The sequence below is a fragment of the Selaginella moellendorffii genome, unplaced genomic scaffold (assembly GCF_000143415.4).
Source record: "Selaginella moellendorffii unplaced genomic scaffold, v1.0 SELMOscaffold_62, whole genome shotgun sequence".
Classification (NCBI taxonomy): Eukaryota; Viridiplantae; Streptophyta; class Lycopodiopsida; order Selaginellales; family Selaginellaceae; genus Selaginella; species Selaginella moellendorffii.
In genome coordinates, this window is record NW_003314323.1 from 848559 (window position 1) to 868500 (window position 19942).

At 50.4% G+C, this 19942-nt stretch overlaps 2 protein-coding genes across 4 annotated transcripts; both read right to left on the reverse strand.

Moving 5' to 3' along the window:
* Positions 1–301: 301 nt before the first annotated feature.
* LOC9644279 (trihelix transcription factor GTL1) lies at positions 302–5159 on the reverse strand. The gene is made up of 3 exons (XM_024689560.1): positions 3535–5159; positions 1175–3058; positions 302–1113 (listed from the first exon to the last, which is right to left on the reverse strand). The coding sequence occupies exons 1-2, from the start codon at positions 4488–4490 to the stop codon at positions 1198–1200; spliced, it is 2817 nt and encodes a 938-aa protein (XP_024545328.1). The 5' UTR covers positions 4491–5159; the 3' UTR covers positions 302–1113; positions 1175–1197.
* A 461-nt stretch (positions 5160–5620) lies between these two features.
* On the reverse strand, positions 5621–7106 carry LOC9644591 (DNA-directed RNA polymerase I subunit RPA12). 3 transcript variants are annotated; one of them, XM_024689609.1, is made up of 7 exons: positions 6972–7106; positions 6854–6891; positions 6694–6789; positions 6564–6620; positions 6359–6486; positions 6046–6285; positions 5621–5972 (listed from the first exon to the last, which is right to left on the reverse strand). In XM_024689609.1, the coding sequence occupies exons 1-5, from the start codon at positions 7081–7083 to the stop codon at positions 6409–6411; spliced, it is 381 nt and encodes a 126-aa protein (XP_024545377.1). In that variant the 5' UTR covers positions 7084–7106; the 3' UTR covers positions 5621–5972; positions 6046–6285; positions 6359–6408. The 3 variants fall into 3 exon arrangements, with proteins under 3 accessions (XP_024545377.1, XP_024545378.1, XP_024545376.1); XM_024689610.1 differs by having other exon boundaries at positions 6063–6486; XM_024689608.1 differs by having other exon boundaries at positions 6046–6486.
* Positions 7107–19942: the final 12836 nt, after the last annotated feature.

Here is a 19942-nt window from a genome sequence, read left to right on the forward strand (position 1 = left end):
TGATTTGGATTGACTGAAGTTTTGCTGTTGCGTGTCTCCAAAAACCTTTCATGTCTCTGTCTGCACAAGCAGGAGGGCTTATCTAGAAAATAGTTTGTGTTTTCTTTTTTGGTATTTCTACAGCTTTAATGTGGGGAATGGACTGGTGTCCGCATCCAGGATGATCTCACACACACGGTGGCCTCTGGACAGGAGCAGTGATCGGATCGGGCATCGCCAGTGAATCCCACGATTCCATGCCGTCCTAACGAAACGCATGTTTTCTTGAAGCTTAAGGAAAAAGGTGGCGGAGTTTTTGGAATTTTGACGAACTTGTTTTATTCCACTGGAGAAAAGAATTCCGGCGCGACGAGAGAAACAACACTCTGCTGTTTGCAATGCAAATGCCTGCCTGCCTTCCTGCTGCCTGGCTCTTGCTGCTAGATGTATAGAAACAAAAATTCCGAAAGAAAAAACCAAAACAAAAAGGAAAAAGGAGTATAAAAAACCGTAGCCTATTTTCCTTGGACGAAGAGAGAAACTCCAGCAGCAGACAACGTATGATCGAATCAATCGACGAGGCCCCCCAATCCCCGATTAGGAAAAAGGAAAAAACTTTTTATACACAAAGCTTCTACCGCTGCTGATGTTGATGCTGCTGCTGCTGCTGCTGCTGATGCTTCTTTCACACACAAAAAACCGGACTGAATTCGAAGAATCCTCCCATATTCACAAACTTGGCTGAAAATCCCAAACTTGCTGGAGCGAACCGATGATCCTATGTACCTCTCTACAAGCTATAGTATATGAAATATTTATAGTTTCCTCGCGACCAATCCATCCCCTGAAAGATTCCAAGCTTGTTCCACACCTGTTTGAATTCCCACCACCTTGCCTGGCTTATTGTTATTCCCCCGAGATAACCGAGAAAACGGACCCTGGTTGCCTGCTGCTGACGACACTAAAAGTACCACCACTAGACTGTACTGATACAGCTAATGTACACTCTTGGTGATCGAAGAAAAGAACCCCCCTGTACTGTTGGGCGACCGTAACCTGTGCTGTGCGTGTGTGCAAAGATGAATCGTCGATGCTTGCATCGAGCCGCGAAAGAAAGAAGTCGAGTCGAAAGCCCTGCAAAAGCGCTTGGTTAGTCCAGGGAGACGATCCAACCGAAGTTGGCTATGCTGCAAACCTTGAAAGATGGCGGAGCTTTCATCATCGCCTCCCGTTTTGCTGTGCCGCTTGCTCGCGCCTCTCAAACTCTCCCAGGATGCCGCTGCTTGAGGAGAAGAGGTCGGCGGCCTCGAAGCTCATCGCCAGTGGCGTCGGATGCTGCTGGTGCTGCTGTTGCTGTAGCGAAGTTCCAGAGTGGTGGCCATTGGAAGGATCGAGCAGCGACCCCATCAAAGAATGCTGCTGCTGCTGCTGGTGTTGCTGCTGCTGCTTGCCATTCCCATTCCCATTGTTTCCATGCTGCTCCTTGTCACCGCCACTCGTGGAGTTGGAGTTATCATCCTCCTCCTCCTCTTCCTCCTCCTCGGGCCCGGAGAAGCAATTCTCCCCACCATTGTTTGCGCTTGGGCTCGCCACCACCGGCAGAGCCGCCGCCCCCGCCGCCGCCGCGTTGCTCTCCCTTCCCGTCGGGACGATCGCCAGCATGTCCGCCGCCTGGACGATCAGCCCCGCGCCACCGCCGCTAGCCGAAGTCGCCGCCGTACTGTGGCCCGAGTTGACCAGCTCGTCCCGCTTGCCACCCCCGGCCCCGGCGGCGCCGCCTGAACCGCCCGCGGTAAGCAGCCGCGTACCGCCCAGCACCCCCTTGCGGTAGAGCGCGTCCAGCTGGTGGAAATACGGGCACGTCTTGGAATTCTCGGGCCGCTTCTTGCTGCTATCCTTGGTTTTGCGGAAGTACTTGTTGATGTTCTCCCATTTCTCCTTGCACCGCTTGGCACTGCGGCTGTATCCCATGCACGACATCCCGGAGGAGATCTCCTCCCACAGCGGTCCCTTGGGCCCGGTCTCTTGGAACTTCCCCTCAATGCTACTCCGGAGCTTGATGAGCGCAAGGACCTCCGGCTTTGGCCACCTCTTGCTGGCCGGATCAAAGCCACCGTGCTGCCCGGACTCTCCACGCACCGCCACAAGTTCGTGCTGCGCGGTACCGTCGGGGTGGTGGTGGTGGTGGTGGTGGTGATCCTCCACCACCTGCTGGCCTGGTGATATCTCCGCCGTCCGATCAGCCGCGGCGGCGGCCGCGGCGCCACTGTTGCTCACGATCGACGCCAGAGTCGCCAGCAGCTGCTGGGTCTGCTGCGGCGGTATGCCGCCGCTGCACGCCTTGTGGAGAAACGCCACCAGAGCCGAGTCGCGCGTCGCAATCCTGGCCTGCTCCTGGGACCGCAGCTCCTGCTCGCGCCGCACCCGCAACGCCTCCTGCCGCTTCCAAGCATCGTCCCGCGCGGTGCGCTCCGCGTCGCGCTTGTCCATGGCCTCGAGGAACCGCCGCTGCATGGCCTCCTGCCGCTCCGCCATCTGCCGCATCATGGCCTCGAGGACGCGCCACCGTGCGGTACCGCCGGCGTACCGCTTGCGCTTACGGGAGCTCTCCTCGGTGCCCTCTTCATACTCGTGCTCGTCCTCCTGCTCCTCCTCCACGTCGTCGGAAGTCTCCGAAGTGTCCCCCAGGTCGTGGAATGCCGCCGCGGCGCCGGCGGCGTTTGGCAGCGTACCGCCGGCGGTATGGATTGGATGGTGGTGGTGTTGTTGGTGGTGGTGCTGATGGCCGGAGGGGTTGATCATCGCTCTGGTGGTGTTGGCGGTGACGGTGGGATTGGCGGAGTGAATTGGCGAGACGATGTTGCTGCTTGGGCTTCCGCCGCCGCCGCCAGCAGTGCCGCCAGCGGCGGCGGCGGCGGCGCCGCTAAAGAGAGCTTCCATGTCGGCGAAGAACCTGTAGCTCTTACCGTCTTGCCGCCCGGCGCGCCCGTCCTTGGATTTCTTATAGTACTTGTACACGTTCTCGAATTTCTCCTTGCATTTCTTGGAGCTCCTCTGGTATCCCAGCTCTGCAAGTTTCCTGGAACAAGAACAAAGAATTCACATCTCAATTGCGACAAAACAAGCTAGAATCCAGCGAGCAACCACTCCACTCGAGAATGCAGCTAGAATTCTCTTCCAATTTCAATGGGATCACGAAGAACCGGGAGAATTCAGCAGGCCTGCCAAGGATCGGCGCCTCGGATTCGCGGATTCACGCAAACTTGTGACTGCAGCTACTAGCTACAGGAGCGATGGAAAAAGTTTACGCAGCCAAACAGCAAAATTCCCACCGACGTGACAGGAGGAGGGCTCCAAGAAATCAGGAACAAAAATGCCGCCACCCAAGAACAAGAACGAAGACCACCCAAAGATCACGGAGAGGGAGGAAGAGTGCTTCTAGAGAGAATTGGAGAGAGAGAGAGAGAGAGAGAGAGAGAGAGAGAGAGAGGAGTGGAGAATTGCCCAAGAAAGAGATGGAACGATCAAGCGCAAGAGAATTGGAAGAGATCATACCGAGAAACCTCCGCCCATAGTGGTCCCTTGAGCGGCGAGTCTCGAAAGCTCCGATCCATATCGTTGCGGATTTTGATGAGCGCGCTCGTCTCCTCCTTGAGCCACCGCTGCCCGCCACCACCCCCGCCACGATCGCCGTCGTCCACCCCGCCCTCCTCATCGAATTTTTGCTGGTGGTCTTGCTGCGCCAAAGGAGGAGGTCCAGGAGGAGCAGCGCCGCCAGGCTGAGATACATTGATCTTGGGCGGAGCCGCTGGCGGTGGCGGTGGAGGAGGAGCTACTGAATTTCCATCTCCTCCTGCAACCCCGCCAGGATCCGGCTCCTGATCGCCGGACGATCGCGCCAGGCCGAGCTGCTGCATCAGCTGCTGGTGCTTGCTCAGCTGGTGGTGGTGGAGGAGGATCGAATTGGGCGGAGCAGCAGCGGCGGCGGAGTTGCTAGGTGCTGGTGGTGGTGGCGCTGGCGGAGAAGCGAAAGGAGAGTGAGAAGGAGAAGAAGAAGCGAGGTGGTGGTGGTGGTGGTGATCCGGCGGCCTGGAGAGAGTGAAGTGGTGGTGGTGGTGGGAGGAGGGAATATGAGGGGCGAGGTGGTAGCCAGCGGCGGAGGAGGAGGTCGCAGTAGCGGCGCCGGCGGTCGCGGTGGTGGCGGCAACGCTAGCGGCGGCGGAGGAAGAAATGGAGGAGAGTCCTCCTCCTCCTCCTCCGCTAAACATGAGCGAGGACGTGGAGGAGGAGTTGGGCAGCGGCGGAATCGCAGCTCCGCCTCCTCCACCACCCGATCTAGACGAGCCCAGGAGCTGCTGCGTCGTCGTCGTGGCGATCGTCGTCGCCGCCGCCGTCGCGAATGGTAACTGCGATGGTGGCGACGGCGATGGTCGATCTTGCTGCTGCTGCTGGGCGGAGGCGGAGGGAGAGGAGGAGGGCATGCCATAGTGGTGGTGGTGGTGGTGGTGCATATGGATCAAGGAGAAGAAAAAAAAGGAAAGAAAAAAAGAAATGGAAGAACAGGAAAAAGAAAGAAAAGATCTAGAGCGAGGAGGAGCAGGCGGCGATGATTGACGACGAAGGAGGGATTTCTCCAAGAACAGTTCTTCGTCCTCGTCGTCCTCTTTTCTTCCTCATAGCTGCTAGCTAGAGCCTCTCTTTCCTTTTTCTAGCCGAGAAGAGAAGCGGCGCCAAGCCGACCACCATTACCACCAGTGCCATAGATCCTCCTCCGAGTCCGTGGCGCCGCCATATCTCAATCCTCCCCAATTCTGGCGGAATTCCGCCAAATTCCTCACACCCCCACGATGGATCTGCCTAAACAAACACCGCTTCCATGTGCGATCCACCCAGCCGCGAGCTTAGAATACTCGATTGTTTAATCGCGCTAGTGGAAGGGATCACACACTGCCCAAATTTGATAATCATCCACCACTTCCACAGCACCAATTCTCCAGCGCCGATGGATCGCTCGCCCTCGCCTGAAAATTCCTGGATTGGTCCGAGGATTGGAACTGTGTCGTGGTGTTCTTGCGCGCTCGCGATGCCGAGAGACCCAATTTCTACACTGTGGATGGAATGGACCACCTGATCATGATCATGCTCTCTTTCTTTCGCCCTTTGCTGGAATATGCCGCCGGCATATGCCCCCGTCGGTAGGGCTGTGGTGGCCGGGCGGCGAGATTTTATTCAATGGCTGGGATATCCCCGACAAAGCTAACACTTAGAGAAATCAACGGCTGCGCCTCACGCGCCATATTTTAATCTTGAAGTTCGATTATTAAAGTAATTACTTTCTATTATCAAATAACCAAGGTTTAAACCATGATTTGGCCAAGAACCATTGGGAAATAAAATACCGTGATAGAAAGTGTTAGTAGAACAAGTAGTAGTAGTAGCATACATGTGCAATGTGGGCCATATTACAGTGAGTGATGAACCAAAAGACAAACCACGATGGGCTTAATGACATTTTGTACAACACTATGGGGGTCTCCATTTCATAAATGTTTGGTGAGTCACAGTGACCCTTTCCCTGTATGAACAAGAAAAAAAAATATCCAAAAAGCCGCACATACAACAACACACACACACACAGAAATTGAAAAAAAAAAATAACCACATATTTCTAAATAGCTACAAAACAAGCCATGAAAGGAGGCCAAAAAACAAAAACCATATAAAAAAAGGAGAGATGTAAACAAACCAGAATGACATGAATGGATGAATGATTCCTTGCCTGCATTCTTGCCTTTTGTCATCTCCCTCCCCTCAAAAAAAGGAAGGCCTGCGCGCACTGCACGTCTGATTCCAGCTTGAAACCACAAACCAAAAAAACTCCCCCCTTCTTCCTTCCAGAGTGTGTACTAGTGTTTTCCACCAAAGTCTCCTCACCAAAGGCGTTAAGTAGTCCCATAGTTTAATCCAATTCCTCTCGCTCCCAGAGAGCACGCCTAAAGAGCCAAACGACGAGTGAGCAAAGGATAAAAGAACGGCGAGAGAGAAAAGAGAAAAGCTCGCTCTTACTGTCGCTATATACGCACATATTTTTGTTTCTCCTCATCCTCCTCTGGCACGCTATAAAATCCCGTGACAGCGATCGGTTGGTATCAAACGCCAATGAGTGTAATCTGGAGCTGGAATGATCGTAGAGCGGAGTGGGATGTGTTTGTGCATCACTCGCAATCACCACCAGCTGGGAAGGAAAACTTAACCGAAGGCATCAGTCCAGTTCACCTGTAAGTGATTGATGGAGGGACGGGCTCGCTTTTGGAATGTGAGCACGCACAACAGGGTGACGATTATGCGATTAGTGGCAATGATTTAGAAAGAGTGTTACCTTTTCTGCGGATTTCTTCTCTTTCCGTTTGGGTTTTACACGCGAGAACGTTACGTGTTTTGCGAGAACTTGTGCCGGCACTTGGGACACTCGTAGAACACTGTTTGGCCTTCATCAGCAGAGCGCAGCTGCGGGTGGAAAAAAAAGTGTATAAACAGTGTAGAAAAAAAGCGAAAGACAAAAAAAAAACTATCAATCTATATACCTGTCTCGTGTAGTACTCGAGCTGCGGATTTTTGCATTTCGGACAATCCTCGTTCACCTACAGTGCGTAGCTCGACATTTATAAAAGAGAAAAGAAGATTCTCCGGAAGAAGAAAGACAAGAAAACTTACGACAGCCTTCTTCGGGCCTTCGTCAGTTTGATCCACGGTTTTGAGATCAAGTTCTGGTAGAACGAGAGGATCGATTCCAAGCCTCCGGGCCAAATCCTACACAGAAATAAATGCCGCAAATACACATCCTCCATTTAAACAGCAAAAGACAGCATTGTACCTCGGCGTTGATTGTACACCACACCTCCTCCTGGACCACTGTGTAGAATATATATAAACAAGAACACCAAAGAGAGAGTTTATGAGCAAAACATGAGCGATCGATCGATGGATCATACCTTCGGCGTTGCGCTGCGCCTTACAGAGTGCACACGATGCGGTTGTAGCAGACTCGTAGACGAGCATTGTGCCGCAGAGGGCGCAGAAATCGCAGTCGCTTCTTCCCCCCATTTCTCCGTGAAACCCTAGCCCCAAAACCCTAATCCCTTGTCTGCAAAGATTAGTGAGTTTGCGAGAAATATACTTCTTCCAATGCCACGGCAATGCTTGATAAATGTATGATTCTATTGACACGCTTGTGCAAAGGAATTAACATTAAAATCTACTAAAATCAGCTCTTCTAAAGGAGTATTTTGGATCAAAGGAGTGATGTAATATCTCTAGTAAGTATTTTGTAGTCTCCTGATTTCTAATCCTGAAGGTAATATCTTCTTCACATCAATTACGGTTTAATATGAACCATAATATAATCTCCTAGGAATACTCTCAATCTCTCTTGGCAAAATAGAGCAAAATAACAAAACTGAAACATATACAAATCTATTGTATGGTGTCAAAGACTTGGTATGTATTAGCTATAAGCTATGTTATTAGTGTTGAAATCAATTAATCATTTCTACTACTTGCTCTTGCATATTGAAAGTTCTGATTTGCTTAGAATACGTGATCTCCATTCATGAAGTGAATTAGTCAATTTTAGTTAAAGCTGGATCAAAGTTCAGAAGGAAAGAGGAAAAAAGCATTTAGATAAAAGATAATAATCAATCAAACTTCAAGTTTTTAGAGGAGAAAATCAAAAATCATTTGCTAATGCAATAATAAAAGGCATTTAAATTAAAGGAATATTTCTGTCTTTTATTTATTGTAGGAACCAAGACAAAAATGACTAGAGGAGCATGTTGGTTATGCATCTAAATTTAGAGTAATAGTAGGGCTCTAAACCATTGTTGTATTTCATAAGATGGGCTGGAATGAATAATTTTATGTGTGTTGCATGAAATAATACTTGATTTGTTTAATAGTAGTGTTTTCCTGATTGGTATTATTTACTGATTCAACCGATCAATCAGAAACCTATAATTATAAACATGTGTGAGGGCCAAGTGTACGGTTACAATGTTGTATACTAATATTAGCGTAGTGGGATTTTGGTAGCTATCGGATTGGTTTCAATCCGGACCACTCGCTTCTGTATATAAGCTAGGGTTTTTGGGCTAATTGATATGCACATTTTCTGTATTCCCTTTCCATATTCCAAACACTCACATTGGTGGAGATGAGGGGCACCTTTGATTGTCCCTGAGGAGTGCTTGAATTTGGAATTTTGGTTTAGATCTAGCTTTTACATTGTCTAGATCTAGCTTTTTCCATTTCCTTTCTTTTTTTTCCCTTTCAGGATTTTGGTTTAGATCTAGCTTTTTGCATTGTCTAGATCTCCCATTTCCTTCTCGTTTTTTGTCCTTTATTTCCTTTTGCTCTTTCTTCGTCCATCTTCATAGTAGATCAACAATCTCCTCCTTTGACTCTAGAGCAGTAGTTGGTCCAATTGCTTGATGCTATGTGCTTGCAATTGAACAATCAAACTCAATTGATGGCAGCATTCACGGCACGTGGTCCAACTCCTCCTGCTCTTGGTGCCAATCCTCGCGTTCGGCGGGAGATCTTTCGTGGGAATCCTGGGGATGATGTGTACCATTGGTTCGATCACTTCACGGTGATTGCCACATATCATTCTTGGGATGATGCTCGATGTTTGCGTGAGTTTCCCACGTGTCTCCAAGGGATGGCGTTGCAGTGGTACAATGGATTGAGTGCGGCCACTCGTGGGGATTGGAGTCTTCTTCCGGACGTCTTCAAACGCACCTTCGGACATGCTGACGATTGTGATGATGCCTTCCAACAATTGCATCGTCTTCGCCAAGGGCCATCTGAGTCAGTGATGCAATTTGGCGTTCGTTTCCGAAGTCTTTTGCTTCGTGCGGAGCCCAATATGTCGGAGCGGATCAAGTTAGGAATGTTGTGGCCAGCACTTTGTCAAGATCTTGTCGGCCTTGTGCATGCACTTGCTCTTGCCACCCTTGACGATGCTCTTCGCTTGGCACAACGTTATGAAACATCGCCTCTTCCACTTCTCGCTGCACGTCCTTCCGCTCCACTTCCTATGAGTGATGGTCCTGTTCCAATGGAGGTTGATGCTGCTGCTACTCGAGTCCAAGGACAAGGGCGAGGACATGGTCGTGGCCGTGATGTTCGTTGCTGGGCGTGTGATGAAGTTAGTCATACTTATCGGCGTTGTCGGCGCTTTCCAGATTGGCGACCTCCATTTCCTGGGTGGAGACCTTGGCGTCAACAACGTCCCGTTGGTGCTATTGCAGTGGAAGGTTTGGACACCGAGGTGCATCCGGGAAACGAAGAGTCGCACGAGTAATGGAGGGACCTTGCGCGAATAAGTTAGTGACCCCTCCATTTTTCTTTCGGGAGTATCATCAAAGGGTTCACTCGGCACCAGTTCATCCAATGTTTACTTTCCAAGCTCGTTTTTATAACAAAAGGTCTCCTATTATTCTCTCCGTGTTGGTTGATACAGGTTTGAGTTTATCTTCTATTGCTCGACCTGTTGCCACACGTTGTTGTCTACACTTGCGTCGTGCGGCGGATCCAGTTTTCATTCTTTATGGTAACGGCCGTACACATGCATGTGCACGAGATGAGGCGGACCTGGTTGTGCGTGTGGGTGATTTCGAGCTTGAGTTGCAGTCGTTGCGGGTGGTGCCGAGTTAAGCTTTTGACCTCATTCTTGGTATGGATTGGTTGCAGCACAATCATGCCAAGTGTGACTTTGAGGCTTCTCCCCCTTATCTCATACTTCCTTATGTTTCATTCATTCCTCTCACTTTTGTACCTCTTCGTCCCTCTACTTCTACCTCTGCTTCCATTACTTTTGTTCCCCCACTATTTCCTCCTATGTTTCCATCTTGTTCTGCTCTTCCCTTTTCCGATCCCTCCAATGATCTTTGTGTTGCAGTTGTTGACCGGCTCATGAAGGAGTATTTTGATCTCTTTGATTTTGACCTATCGTCTGGGGCCAAGATTGCCACACGTCATCCGATTCCAACTGGGGATGCTCGTCCAATCAAGGTTCCTGCTCATCGTCGGTCACCCAAGGAGATCAAGATTTTACGTGCAAATATCAAGGAGATGTTGGAGAAGGGTGTTATTCGGAAGTCGTGGAGTCCTTGGGCATGTGAACCTAGTCTTGTGACGAAGCCTGATGGGAGTATTCGTTTCTGCATCGACTATCGTCCGTTAAATGAAGTGACGATCCCGGATGTGTACCTTCGTCCTCACACTGCTGATCTCTTGGATCGTCTAGGGCGAAGTCGTTGGTTCACCAAGCTAGATCTTGCTTCTGGGTACTAGCAAGTACCGATGGCTGCAGAAGATATTCCTAAGACTGCTTTTCGTACACCGTTTGGTTTGTACGAGTTCTTGGTGATGCCGTTTGGTTTGAACAACGCTCCAGCAACTTTCCAACGGATGATGGACGAGGTTCTTTGTGATATGCCAGAGGTGACTGCCGATTTCATTGATGATGTCTTGATTCACTCAGAGGGGACGTGGGAGGAGCACGTTCGTGATGTTTGTAAAGTGTTGGATCGGCTACGCGATGTTGGTTTAAAGCTGAAGCGGTCGAAGTGCGTGTTTGGGTCCAAGGATACAACTTATCTTGGGTACTATATTTCTTGTGAGGGTTTGCAAGTTGATCATGACAAACTTGTGGTTGTTCTAAAGTTCCCTACTCCGAAATGTGTGAATGATGTGCAGCACTTCTTAGGCAAGGTGCAATATCTCGGTCGTTTTGTGAATCATCTTTCTGATCGCACTGCACCATTGCGAGCGTTGCTGAAGTCATCAACATCATCTTTCATCTGGTCTCCGGATTGTGAGCGGGCGTTCAGGGATCTCAAAGAGCTATTGACGACTCCTCCGGTTTTGGCATATCCTGACTACACTCGACTTTTTATTTTGCGTGTGGATGCTTCTGACATTGGTCTTGAAGGTGTGTTGATGCAAGAGAGCTCGAGTGTGCCTGGTCAGCGCCATCCTATTGCATATATAAGTTGTACATTACAACCAGCGGAGATGAACTACTCCACGACGGAGAAGGAGTGTTTAGCAGCAGTTTGGGGTTTCGAGAAACTTCATGCATATCTACATGGTTCTCGGACGTTACTTGAAGGTGACCATGCTGCTGTAACTTCATTATTGAAGCGGAAGAACCTAGTTGGTCGTACTGCTCGGTGGGCTTTGAAGCTTCAGATATATGATTTTGAGGTTGTTCATCGCCCAGGGAGTTCTATGGCTGATGCTGATGCCCTTTCTCGAGCTCCTCTTCCTTCTTCACTCACTTCTCATGTTTCTGACGAGCCTGTTGTTCCAGCATCTATGGATTTTCTAGACGAGGATTCTGTGCCGTTGGCGGTTGCTGTCCTTAACGTTCAGTGTCCACAAGGCGCAAAGCAGGATCTACCTTCTCTTGATGATGTTCGCGAGGCTCAAAAGATTGAGCCGTGGATTCAAAGGCTTCGAGATGGGTTTGAGAATCCTGCATCACTTGCTGATGACTTGCCTTTTCGGCATTTACATTCTCAATATCGCCTTGAAGGTGGCCTTCTTTATTTTGTGGGGACGGATCCTAAGGATCATTTACGGCTGGTGGTGCCTTCTGTCTTTATTCCGTGGTTTCTCCATGCCTACCATGATTCTCTTGTTCTAGGTGGGCATATGGGACAACGTCGTGTAACCAAGAAGCTGCATAGGTCTTTTTATTGGCCGGAGATGCGACGTGATGTTATCCGGTATGTGCGTAGCTGCGTTTGGTGCCAAGCTCGTAATACTCCCCCTCGTGCTGCGGAAGGACGGTTGGAGTCAATTGCGGTTTCCCGTCCGTTTGAGTTGGTGGCGTTTGATCTTATGGGACCTTTTCCATGGTTAACTGCTGGCAATGAGTATGTTATTATTGCTTCTGACTACTTGACTCATTGGGTGGAAGTTGGTGCTCTTGCTAGTGCCTCTGCAACTGCTGTTGGCTAATTTCTCCTCAATCGAGTGGTGTTCCAGCATTCTTGTCTAGAGCGGATTCTTTTAGATAATGGTCCCGCATTTATGGCTGAGGTATTTCATGTTTTGATGTCTCGGTTGGGGATACGCCACACTTTCACGAGTGCTTATCATCCACAATCAGACAGTCTGGTGGAGCGGCTTGTTCGGACATTCAAAGGGATGATTGCGAAGTATGTGAACTTTCAGCATTCGAATTGGGATGGTTATTTGCCGTCTCTTCGGTATGCATATGTCATAGGGGTGCAAAGTTCTGTTGGTGCTTCACCATATAAACTCCTATATGGTCATGATCCAATATTACCAACGGAGCTGGGTTTACCTTCGCGATTGCCGCGAGCTGCCGATGCTAGGTCGTGGGATCAGTATTTGACGAGCATTCTTCCACTTGTCCGAGCAGAGTCTGCCGAACACTTAGGCCACGTACAAGTAGGACAACAATGGCGCTACAACTCTCATCATCGTCCACCTACGGAGTACAAAGTGGATGACTTGGTGTTAGTCCGTTTTCCCCATCTTACGGTACGTGGTTTATCTAAGAGACTTCTTGCGCAGTGGAAAGGACCGTATCGAGTGTTGCGGCAAGTTGGACCACAAGTTTATAAGGTTCAGCATGATGTTTAGCAGGCCGATCCTCTAGAGATTGTGCATGTGCAGCGGCTGAAACACTTCGTACAAAGGGATCAGGAGGAGTTAATACCACCTACAGATGCACCGATGCCTCCTCCTGATTGTAAGCGACTAAATTTTCCATTTTACTTTAGTCACTTAACCACGCCTCCGACCACTTGGAGGAGTCTCATTCACAACCTCCATAAGTCCAACTCAGGACTTGGGGCTTGCTAGCCCCGAGAATGGCATCCATGCCACTCAACCTTAGCACTTGGTCCAAGTGCTCCACGTGTCCGATCCCATGATCGACACCCCAAGGTACCACCGACATATCGGCCCGTTACGCTAAGGCCAATTACCTTGGTCACACTGGGGGTCCAACGCCACCTGCATTCCCATCCCGTCTCTCAAAGACTAGGTCATTCGTCCATGAGGGATCATCCCAGATCCACTCCTTAACATCCTTAGGATGCCTACAGACATGGGGAATAGCCTTCCCCAATATCTCTGTTCCGGTCCCCACCAAGTCCCTTTTTGTCCTTGGCTGTGTTCGCCAACACTGCCACTAGATCAAGGCCCACCGGCCCGACCACTAAGTCCCACTATCCTCTAGGACTTCCTCATTGTGTGACTGTGTCCTTGGTCACCCTACCAGAGGGCTATCCCTCTTCCTTCCCATAGTCTGGGACTTTGGGACACCATTTCAGAACACCGTGGCCCTACGCGGGCCTCATGGGTACTCTCCCCGCCTTCCGCCTTTAGATGCTCTAGCCATGGGCTTAGAGCGAGGTTCCGTTGAGCCACGACAGGTATCCAAGTAGGTAGTGCCACCCACACTTGGACTGGGAGCATTGGCCAGTCGATCTCCCGGGGGAACTAGAGCCGGCTCTTGAACACTTCACCAAGTTACCCCACTTGTCGGTCCGTGTTCACCCTAGTCTTGGACTTCCCAGTGGGCAACTCATCACTCAACACTGGGTCCGGCCTTCCTAGGCCAAACTGGCCTTTCCTGGCCAAACTAGCTCCACTGCAGTCCTCCCCCTACTATACTTTTGGAGCTCACCAAACCCCCCAGGGTTTGGGAGACGAACGCTTTGGGCTTTCACCCTCTCAGACTCGAACTCGGACTCGGACTCGGACTCGGACTCGGACTCGGACTCGGACTCGGACTCGGACTCGGACTCGGCCTCGGCCTCGGCCTCGGTCCCGATCTTCGTCTCGGTCTCGGTCTCGGTCTCGGTCCCGGTCTCGGTCTCGACTTCGGACTCCATCTCGGGTCCATCTTGGACTCCATCTCGGACTCCATCTCGGGTCCATCTCGGACTCCATCTCGGGTCCATCTCGGGTCCATCTCGGACTCCATCTCGGACTCCATTTTGGGTCCATCTCGGGTCCACCTCGGACTCCATCTCGGACTCCATCTCGGGTCCATCTCGGACTCCATCTCGGACTCCATCTCGGGTCCATCTCGGGTCCAGCTCGGACTCCATCTCGGACTCCATTTCGGGTCCATCTCGGGTCCACCTCGGACTCCATCTCGGACTCCATCTCGGACTCCATCTCGGGTCCATCTCAGACTCCATCTCGGGTCCATCTCGGACTCCATCTCGGACTCCATCTCGGACTCCATCTCGGGTCCATCTCGGACTCCATCTCGGGTCCATCTCGGACTCCATCTCGGACTCCAACTCGGGTCCATCTCGGACTCCACTTCGGACTCCAACTCAAGTCCATCTCGGACACTTCCACGTGTCATGTATTGGTCCTTTTGGGTCCTTTTTTGGAGCCTCGCTTTTTGCTCGCTTCGTGCTCGTTCCTCGAGCACTTCGTTAGGAGTTCCACTCCCGCTCTTGACTTTTCAAGTCGGAGCTTTTGGTCCAAATGTGTTACGTTCGTTTGGCTCTTGCTTCAGCCACTACCACGTGGCACCCTTCCGGCTCCACTTTGGGGCCTAGGGATTTTGTGTCTCACAACTCCACCACCCATAGACGAAGTTCGATGTCCTCATCGAACGGTGAACCATTTTATAAAGTAACACCCGCATGTGTTACCATTTCCATCCTTGGCGCGTAGCCAATATTTGTCAATTGTTTGACATTAAAGGCTCACCATGCCTTTTGCATATTCCTCGATGGTTTGACACCAAAGGCTCACCATGCCTTGCCTATCCTCCAAGGAGGGTAGTCTCTCCAACTTAGAGACTGATTGGACCACATATAGTGGTTCTCTCCTTTTATTGGTTTAGTTCTTGCTAAACCTCTTAGAGACCCTTCTTTAAGTCAATCCCACTACTCCTTCTTGAGTAGTCTCAATTTCCATTTATTGAACATTTGCACCTTGGAACTTTCACTCTTTTGACTTTTGGAAGTCAATTTCCTAGGTGTCTCCAACACCTTGCATTGCACAGATTGTGCAATTCCATTTCCCATCCTAGGAAGTTCATTACTTGAGGGCACTATCATCCTCTCTTCTATTTTGTGCCACCTTGGGCACTAAGTTCCATTTATCATACTTTGTGCTAGGGCTGTCCATGGCCCTATCATTTGGCTACCTTACCGCTCCCTTCCTTGGAGCTTCCATTTTCGCCAAATCGGAGCAATTCGGAATCCATCCTTGGAAACACACTTCCTTTCCCGCAATTTGTTAGCGTCCAACACATTAGTGTTCCTCGCCTAACTTTGTCACTTGGATTCCTTCCAAGGGATTCCACGGCCCTATCTTGGCCACTCATCTTTTGCTCCTATCCGTTGATTATTGCACCAAGCAACATCGAATCTCTACCTCCCTCCTTGAGGTATTCTTTTGATTCCATAGCAAAAGCTCTGCTTTGCCAAGACTAGGGTGTTCACCCCTAGTAAGTCTCTTTTAGCATCTTCTGTTGTGGGCTTTATCCACGGCCTAAATTTGTGACCCTCCCATGGGTCTCTTTAGAGACTACTTTCCTTGGACACACTATGCCATCGCAATGACATAACTCATTTCCCTAAGGTGCTTTTCCCACTTGGTCACCTTGACCAAGCCACACCATCATCAATAGTTCAAATCAACATTTTGAACTAGGAACCTTATTCCTTAACCCAAACAAGAACCTTGTCCTTATTTAGCCACAAGATCACCTAGTGATCTCACCTCGGCACCTTAACAGGTTTGCCAATAGGTACTAGGTCTTCCAGACCTTTAACTTGTTAACTACAACCCCGGGGGCATCCCCCACACTTGGCGGTGCGCCCAAGCCAGCCCTTCCGGCCAAGGGTCCATAGCAACTGAGATTAGGTGTCCCCATCTCACTCACCACGTCCTTGGTGCCACTTGCACCAAAGCGTTCAAGTTAGATATGCCGAGCTTTCACACTAAGCAATCTAACCGTGCATCACGACTCCGAGGCATCCCTCGCTTGGCGGTGTGCCCAAACCAGTCTCCCCACTGAGAGTCCATGACCACCGAAATATGAGTGTCCTCATATTCCAAACCATCACCACGCCCTAGTGATTTGGGACTCGAACCCAAGCACTAGAGGGTCGGGACTCGAACCCAACCTCCGTATATGCATCTACGGACGGCATCACACAAGATGCCTGGCGTGACTCCCCACGCCGGTGCACCAACTTATTTTTAAAGCGCGCTACAGATCATAGCTTAGGAACCTAGTTCCCCCACACTGCCAAGTCCTCTCACTTGACATATCTATGATCATGCATGGACTCCTCCATGCTTGGCCCCATGGGCCACCCTTTTTGAAGTTAGCACCTTCAACTAGGGTATTTGTTCCCCCCAACTTGCCAATCTCACTTAGCAAGTCATCCGGCCACCGTAACATGGTTCATGCATAAGCGTGATAGTCCTTAACCATCAACTTTCGTTCAAAGCCTTCTCTTTGAACACTCGGGAACTACTTCCCTAACCTTGATAGCCTTGCCTCATGGCAAGTTTCAAGACCACGCTTCTGCTGCGCCACTCTGATTTCGCGCGTTCCTTGAACCATTTACGCTTGGCCTCTCTAGGTACTAAGCTACCTAGAATCCTCTTTGGGAACCTTGAAGGAACTCTGTCCCTCAGCTTGCTAAGGCCCCCCTTTTTGCAAGCTTTCCAATTACCATATAGTCTAACATGGACAATTCCATATTTTAGACTCTCCATGGCATCACGGTTGCTAGCGGCAACACCCTCGAGCCCCCACTTGATTCTCCACTCCCAGCTGGCATAACCAACCTTGGTTATGCCCTTCGATTCCTATGGTTTGGTTCTATCCCCTTACTTCTTGCTTTTGGCTTCACACCTTTCCTTCGGTCATTCTCCTCCAGACCAGGAGGATAGCTTTGCACTTTCTATCATACCTTAGCAAGTATTCTTAGGGATGAACCTACCCGATAGCCTAGGGAGTGGTTCCTCAATCTTGGGCATGCTCACCTTATAATCCCACACATCGGGATTAACGTTGCTGCTTATGGGCCTTTACATGCCCATCACTAGCCTTGCCAAAATTCCATTTTTAGCTTTGTCCAATTCGGGTAGACAGTCTTCTCTTGTCTCCACAACCTTGGACATTTGGATAGCACCTACTATCCATTATTCGCCAGGGACTTAGTCCCTTGGGCCTTATCTACTGCCCTCGCGACATCAAACACCACCTCCTAGTGTTCTAGAGTGTTCGGGTGTCCCAATGACGGCTTCCTTGACAATGAGTATTTCCTTTTATGACATTGACTTACTATATCGCAACATAAGCAACTTATCCCCCGCAAGGGTATATCTAACTTCTCTATGCCATTAGGAAGGCTTGGGTAGCTACCTTCTACCCCTCTTGCTTAGTTGCCTCGTAGTTGTCAAGTTCTACAACTCATTGTTGGTGCTTCCACACCATCGGCTCCACGAGCCTACCTTTATGACACTTCCCCTTTGTGTTTATGTCTTTGCCAAGACCAACACCGCTCTTTCTCATGCCAACCATCTGTTAGCACTGCACCATAGAGGTCACACACAACTTTGTGTCAAAGTTGTTTTCTTCTGGAAACACCTTTCCTATAACTTTAGCATGGCACATTTTGCCATCGATGAGATACCCTCTGTTCTCATCCTTGGATCCTATGATCCCCCCCCATCCTTTGTGGGGTACAACACACCTCAGTCCAAATGCTTTCATCAGTCCTTTTAGGACCATCCCTTGACTCTATTTGAATCATCTAGCAGTTTTGGACTTGGTTAATCCATAGACCCGTAAGGTCCTACTTGTGAGGCACTAGCTCACTGGAATACGCTTCTTGCATTCCTGTCCTACTCAGAAAGACTATTTTCACAAGTGTTACTCTGACACTTGATTTTGTTCTCTGGGGGCAACCTTTGCCCCTTAGGACTACTTGTCCATGTGATGAGAATACCAACTCATCCGCTTAATACACCCCCAACTCCTTGGGTTGTTCCAGCATTTATTAGAAGTAGCCCCGGCTACCATTTCAAGGACTCGTGTCCTCATCCACCCTTGACCTCTCACGGTCATCCATTCCGGTCTCACCTTCATGAGCACCAGCCTCAACTATATGAGGATAAACTTGTGACTCCTTTATTGTTTTTGGAGTCTCTATCTTCCCCGTGATCCCAACTATAGTTGTTTACCCCAACTACATTAGCCCGTTTGCTGAGTCAAACGCTTATCTGGATCACCTCCTCAACTCAATGAGGAAAACCTTGCACTGTTCCCAAGATCCCAAAGTCGTTCCATTATTGGCCCCTTTTCTATCCACCACCTTGTCTACAAGTTCACACATGAACTGTAATGGAGAGCCATGTCTTCCCGACCTGCTACTCCTCAAGGATAGGCCCACTTCTCGGACCTTCCGTTGCCAACACTAGTGGTGATATATTTAAGCACCAATAAAAGTCGGACTAAGGAACAGCTCCGATACCAAATTGTAAGCGACTAAATTTTCCATTTTATTTTAGTCACTTAACCACGCCTCCGACCACTTGGAGGAGTCTCATTCACAACCTCCATAAGTCCAACTCAGGACTTGGGGCTTGCTAGCCCCGAGAATGGCATCCATGCCACTCAACCTTAGCACTTGGTCCAAGTGCTCCACGTGTCCGATCCCATGATCGACACCCCAAGGTACCACCGACATATCGGCCCGTTACGCTAAAGCCATGCCCAATTACCTTGGTCACACTGGGGGTCCAACGCCACCTGCATTCCCATCCCGTCTCTCAAAGACTAGGTCATCCGTCCATGAGGGATCATCCCAGATCCACTCCTTAACATCCTTAGGATGCCTACAGACATGGGGAATAGCCTTCCCCAATATCTCTGTTCCGGTCCCCACCAAGTCCCTTTTTGTCCTTGGCTGTGTTCGCCAACACTGCCACTGGATCAAGGCCCACCGGCCCGACCACTAAGTCCCACTATCCTCTAGGACTTCCTCACTGTGTGACTGTGTCCTTGGTCACCCCACCAGAGGGCTATCCCTCTTCCTTCCCACAGTCTGGGACTTTGGGACACCATTTCGGAACACCGTGGCCCTACGCGGGCCTCATGGGTACTCTCCCCGCCTTCCGCCTTTAGGTGCTCTAGCCATGGGCTTAGAGCGAGGTTCCGTTGAGCCACGACAGGTATCCAAGTAGGTAGTGCCACCCACACTTGGACTGGGAGCATCGGCCAGTCGATCTCCCGGGGGAACTAGAGCCGGCTCTTGAACACTTCACCAAGCTACCCCACTTGTCGGTCCGTGTTCACCCTAGTCTTGGACTTCCCAGTGGGCAGCTCATCACCCAACACTGGGTCCGGCCTTCCTGGGCCAAACTGGCCTTTCCTGGCCAAACTAGCTCCACTGCAGTCCTCCCCCTACTATACTTTTGGAGCTCACCAAACCCCCTAGGGTCTGGGAGACGAACGCTTTGGGCTTTCACCCTCTCAGACTCGAACTCGGACTCGGACTCGGACTCGGACTCGGACTCGGGCTCGGGCTCGGTCTCGGTCCCGATCTTCATCTCGGTCTCGGTCTCGGTCCCGGTCTCGGTCTCGACTTCGGACTCCATCTCGGGTCCATCTCAGACTCCATCTCGGACTTCATCTCGGACTCCATCTTGGACTCCATCTCGGACTCCATCTCGGGTCCATCTCGGACTCCATCTCGGACTCCATCTCGGGTCCATCTCGGGTCCATCTCGGACTCCATCTCGGACTCCATTTCGGGTCCATCTCGGGTCCACCTCGGACTCCATCTCGGACTCCATCTCGGGTCCATCTCGGACTCCATCTCGGGTCCATCTCGGACTCCATCTCGGACTCCATCTCGGACTCCAACTC